The sequence below is a fragment of the Lolium perenne genome, chromosome 5 (assembly GCF_019359855.2).
Source record: "Lolium perenne isolate Kyuss_39 chromosome 5, Kyuss_2.0, whole genome shotgun sequence".
Classification (NCBI taxonomy): Eukaryota; Viridiplantae; Streptophyta; class Magnoliopsida; order Poales; family Poaceae; genus Lolium; species Lolium perenne.
The window spans coordinates 243,313,287-243,319,144 of record NC_067248.2 but is presented as its reverse complement, the minus strand read 5'-3'; the positions used below and the strand labels follow the sequence as shown (position 1 = coordinate 243,319,144).

The 5,858-nt window shown below is 45.5% G+C and overlaps 1 protein-coding gene across 1 annotated transcript; it reads left to right on the top strand.

The window, feature by feature from the left end:
• Positions 1 to 888: 888 nt before the first annotated feature.
• Positions 889 to 1,857, top strand: LOC127302490 (dehydration-responsive element-binding protein 1B-like). Its single transcript, XM_051332956.2, has one exon. It carries the CDS (start codon positions 1,049 to 1,051, stop codon positions 1,700 to 1,702), a length of 654 nt encoding a protein of 217 aa, XP_051188916.1. The 5' UTR covers positions 889 to 1,048; the 3' UTR covers positions 1,703 to 1,857.
• The last annotated feature ends 4,001 nt before the right edge of the window (positions 1,858 to 5,858 follow it).

Below are 5,858 nucleotides of genomic sequence, written 5' to 3'. Positions count from 1 at the left end.
AACATCCCTCAAACGACAGAGAGAAATCAAGACCCTACAATACCCTGCCAGCAGCATGCCAACACTACATGCCATATATTCGCCGTATTGCCCGAAAGCCACTATGGTACTAACATAGGTAATTGGCTTAAATTTGGGCATGTGGTTTCAGTTGAACCTCTAGCGATAAGGTATAACACTCTGATATTAGAATTACTCCCTCGGTCCCATGAAGCTCGTCCTCACTTTGCTAAAATTTGGACGTATTTAAATGCTAAATAGTGCCTAGATATGTCCAAATTTTGACAAAGTTAAGACATACTTCGTGGGACGGAGGATGTACGATCAAATCAATCCGTGACTAACTGGATAGATCAATTATCTCAAAATTAAATATGTATTTAGATTCGGCCGCTCACTTCATAGAATGTAACACATTTAACTTTTTTTTTTCCCTTATCACAAGCTTTGAGATATCCAAATTCAATGCCAAAATGAAAAATTATTCATCTGTGTTGTTGGGTGTGAATTGGAGTGGATCTTCCCTTCCCAGCAGAAAAGAGGCTGCCATCCATCAACGGAGGCAGGGGTCAATGGCTCTACGTAGAGAGCATACAGATCCCTCCCTAGAGTCCGTGAGGCAATCAACTCCGTCCTTTCTCATCTCATCTGGTTCTCTCGAAATTTTTACAGAATTGGTGTAACTGAAACAAGGCATGGATGAACTCCATACATGAAAGTAGACTTCGAGAAGATAAAAAACTCAGATGTCCTCATCTTGATATTTTTAGTGGCATTGCTGACTGTGTTGCGGAAAATGATTGTTTTCCGCCGGCTCGTCCTAGCATATTCTACACCAAGTAGAAGAAAGGAACGCCGCCACGCTGCTCGCTTATATCAGCGTGACTGTGACGAGGTCCCATTTCTTCCCGCCGGGTAACCACCGCCCGCTCGCCTATATATCCCACCCCCGCCGGCCGCCGCATCCCCATTCTTCCAAACCAAGCTCCACCGCCCCTCAGCACACAGCAACCCTTACCCAGCCCAACACACAGCCTCTAGAACCGACATGGACACCACCTCAACGTCCGGCCAGGAATCGCGCCACAGGACGGTGACCTCGGAGCCACCGAAGCGCCCCGCGGGCCGGACCAAGTTCCACGAGACGCGCCACCCGCTCTACCGCGGCGTGCGCCGCCGCGGCCGCGTCGGGCAGTGGGTGTGCGAGATGCGCGTGCAGGGCGCCCGGGGCTCCAGGCTCTGGCTCGGCACCTTCGCCACCGCCGAGATGGCGGCCCGCGCGCACGACGCCGCCGCGCTCGCGCTCTCGGGCCCCGACGCCTGCCTCAACTTCGCCGACTCCGCCTGGCGGATGCTGCCGGTCCTCGCCGCCGGCTCCTTCGGCTTCGGCAGCGCGAGGGAGGTCAAGGCCGCCGTCGCGCTCGCCGTCGTCGCGTTCACGGTCCGGGATACCGCTGTCGCGTCCGCCCTGTCCGCCGCCGCCGAGAAGGTCGCAGTAGTCATCGGGTCGCCGACGCCGAGCGCTGCCCTGTTCTACATGTCGTCCGGCGACCTGCTGGAGCTCGACGACGAGCACTGGTTCGGCGGCATGGTCGCCGGGCCCTACTACGAGAGCCTCGCGCAGGGCATGCTCGTCGAGCCGCCGGACGCCGGAGCGTGGCGTGAGGACGGCGGGGCTGTGGAGACGCCGCTGTGGAGCTAATTAATTGTTCCAGTAATCCACAACTGTAAAATTAGTGCTACCTGCACATATCTAGCCTCTGACTCTCTTCTCCTCTGAGCTCTGATTACGCAGAGTAGTAGTAGTAGTATGTGTTCTTCCTTCATTGTCAAGATCAAGATCCGGTTTCTATATTTGGGAAAGGTGCAATTGCTACTTCAGTTATTTTATACTGAACGTGAGGTGTCTGTCGTGCACAGGTGCACTCCATTAGCTCAAATTAAATATTTCAAAGCACGCAAAGGACAAGAACGTCACTGTTGAACGACAGCTCCCACTATGACTATGATGTGTAGTAGCATCCACTATGTTACGCATTAACTTATTCACGAGGGAAAAGAATAATCTTTATACTCCTTGGTTCTAAAAAAAAATCTACTCAACATTTTTTAGATTTACATGTGTTTAAATTTAGAATTCGTTTTCCTGACAAAGATGAGCAGCTTATTTAGGGACAGGGTAAGTACATAATTACATACATAGTGAACTCTATTCACAAGCTTTGTCTTTTATGTAATATAATAATATATATGGCATGGTTACACAGTGCTCGGTTACCACTAAGTCTACGGTGACCTCTTGTCTGAGAGAGATATTTACCTAAAAAAAAACTAGTCACATGAAAGTGATGTGTTACTAGAAATATAAAAAAAAACGCATGCAATTGTACGGGGTATTCTAAAAGTTCCTCGTTTCTATATTTCCTAAAGATGATATAATGAGTAGTGCTCCGATTATTCACACGTAACTCGACTAGAACGTCACCGTTGGTCAAGAACTTGTGAAAATGATTTTAACAAAACAAATTACAAACATCTATATACTGTTGGATAATTAGGCATAATTTTCATGATTAATTCCAGAATATTAACCGTGACGACAGTAACTACTAACATGTGAAACTCGAACATACTAGATGCAGTAATCAACATGAACAGTAGCAGAGCAGACAGTACAACATCCATCGCTAAATAGATCGAGATATGTCGCACGTACCGATCTGGTGGAGGTCGCGGTGAAGGTGTAGCAGACGATATCGCAACAGTAACGTTATTGATGACAACGTTGTTGACGACGGGGACGACGGGTCGAAGCAGACGGCGTTAAAGACGACGGTAGGCAGCACCGCCCGACTTGGACGGAAGGCGACCCGTGATGAAGAACTTGAGCAGTCGCGCAGAGCGCTTCCCAAAAACCTAATTCGCCCTCTCCCGTACAGGATCGCAAGGACGAGCGGTTCCGGAGACCTGCTCTCCCGTTCGCCGATGCACGTAGGCGCGCGGGATGGAGTAGGCTACGATGGCGGCGCAAGCAGAGAGATGCACGTTTTCGAGTCAGCTACAAATAGCCCACGGTCCGGGAGCGACCCTGAACCGACTAACTGCGACGCGTCCGTCTAGGACTCTATTTGTTTTCCTGAACTGCAAAAAGAAAGGAAAGTCCCGGCTCGAGGCTCAATCCACTCACCACGAGCGCGGCGCGCGTCGTGTCGTGACGTGACGTGACGTGTGATACGTCTCAAACGTATCCATAATTTCTTATGTTCCATGCTACTTTTTTGATAATACTCACATGTTTTATACACACTTTACATCATTATTATGCATTTTCCGGCACTAACCTATTGACAAGATGCCGAAGCGCCAGTTCCTGTTTTCTGCTGTTTTTGGTTTCAGAAATCCTACAAAGGAAGTATTCTCGGAATTGGACGAAATCAACGCCCAGGGTCTTATTTTTCCACGGAGCTTCCAGAAGACCGAAGAGCATACGAAGTGGGGCCACGAGGGGCCGTAACCATAGGGCGGCACGGCCAGCATGCGGCCCGCACCCCCATAAGGTGTGGGTCCCCCAGGACCCCTCCGAGGCTGCCCTTCCGCCTATAAAGCCTCTCCGTCGCGAAAACCCTAAAAAAAGAAGCCACGATACGAGAAAAGTTACGCAGCCGCCGCCATCGCGAAGCCAAGATTCGGGGGACAGAAGTCTCTGTTCCGGCACGCCGTCGGGACGGGGAAGTGCCCCGGAAGGCATCTCCATCGACACCACCGCCATCTTCATCGCCGCTGCTGTCTCCTATGATGAGGAGGGAGTAGTTCTCCCCCGAGGCTTAGGGCTCTACCGGTAGCTATGTGGTTCATCTCTCTCTCCCATGTGATCTTTATGTGATCATGAGCTTTGTATCACTATCAATCTATGTGCTACTCTAGTGATGTTATTAAAGTAGTCTATTCCTCCTCCATGATGTAATGTTGACAGTGTGTGCATCATGTAGTACTTGGCATAGGTTATGATTGTAATCTCTTGTAGATTATGAAGTTAACTATTACTATGATAGTATTGATGCGATCTATTCCCCCTTTCATAGCTATTGTTGACAGTGTGTATGCTATGTTAGTACTCGGTCTAAATTGCAACGGTCTATTATGCACTCTAGAGGTTACTTTAATATGAACTCCGGATGTTGTGGAGCTTGTTTACTCCGGCTTGAGGTGTGCTTTTGTAGCCCTACACAATGAATGGTGTTTGTTATCCAACAAGAGAGTGTAGAAAGTAGCATTTATTTATTCAGTTATGTGATCAACGTTGAGAGTGTCCACTAGTGAAAGTATGATTCCTATGCCTTGTTTCCAAATATTGACTCACCGTTTATTTACTGTTCTACTGCATGTTTACTTGCTGCCATATTTATTTTAGATTGTTATTACCACTCATATTCATCCATATCACTTGCATTTTACTATCTCTTCGCCGAACTAGTGCGCCTATACATCTGACAAATGTATTAGGTGTGTTGGGGACACAAGAGACTTCTTGTATCTTAATTGCAGGGTTGCTTGAGAGGGATATCTTTGACCTCTACCTCCCTGAGTTCGATAAACCTTGGGTGATTCACTTAAGGGAAACTTGCTGCTGTTCTACAAACCTCTGCTCTTGAAGGCCCAACACTTTCTACAAGAATAGAAGCGTGCGTAGACATCAAGCTATTTTCTGGCGCCGTTGCCGGGGAGGTAAGGTAAAAGGTATTCACATCCTCCGACTATTAAGCTATTTCCTAGCACTGTTGCCGGTGTGTGAGTGCTCGAAGGGAAAAATTAGAGATCTTTATGAACTTTATATTGAATTAGGACATGATGTGTTTGAAGAGAGAATTAAAAAACCCATGGAACTTTGTTTGCAAAATAGTTGTAGCAATGTTATTAGCATGAACTCTTTGAACAATATTATTGTTAATGCTATGGAAGAATTTAAGCTTGGGGAAGCTGGTTGTGATATTTTTAGTCCCCCAAGTTTTGAGGAGAAAATTTTCTTTGATGATACTTTGCCTCCCATTTATGATGATTATAATGATAGTGGTATTTTGGTGCCACCTACTATGGAGGATAAAGTTTATTATGATTATACCATTCCTCCAATTTATGATGATTACAATGATGGTTGTGATAGTTTTACTCCCACTATTACTAATAAAATTGATTATGCTTATGTGGAGATTAATGATACTTTTATGCATGTGAATAAGAATGCTTTTATGTGATAGTTATATTGTTGAGTTTGTTCATGATGCTATTGGAAATTATTATGAGAGAGGAAAATATGGTTGTAGAAATTTTCATGGTATTAAAACACCTCTCTACATGCTGAAAATTTTGAAGTTACTTGTGTTTTATCTTCCAATGCTTGTCACTTTGATCTTCATGAATTTATTTGTGTACAAGATTCCTATGCATAGGAAGCGGGTTAGGCTTAAATTTGTTTCATACTTGCTTTTTGATGCTCTCTTTGCTTCAACTCTCATCCTTATGTGAGCATCATTAAAATTACTGAGCCCATCTTAATGGCTATAAAGAAAGCACTTCTTGGGAGATAACCCATGTTTTTATTTTGCTACTATTTTGTTGTGTCTTGGAAGTTGTTACTACTGTAGCAACCTCTCCTTATCTTTATTTTATTGCATTGTTGTGCCAAGTAAAGTATTTGATAGTAAGGTTGATACTAGATTTGGATTACTGCGCAGAAACAGATTTCTTGCTGTCACGAATTTGAGTAGCCCCTTCTGTAGGTAACTCAGAAAAATCTGCCAATTTACGTGAACGATCCTCAGATATGTACGCAACTTTCATTAAATTTGAGCGTTTTCATT

Coding starts and splice junctions, on each gene's coding strand:
- LOC127302490 (XM_051332956.2), top strand. CDS start 1,049: ATGGACACCACCTCAACGTCCGGCCAGGAATCGCGCCACAGGACGGTG.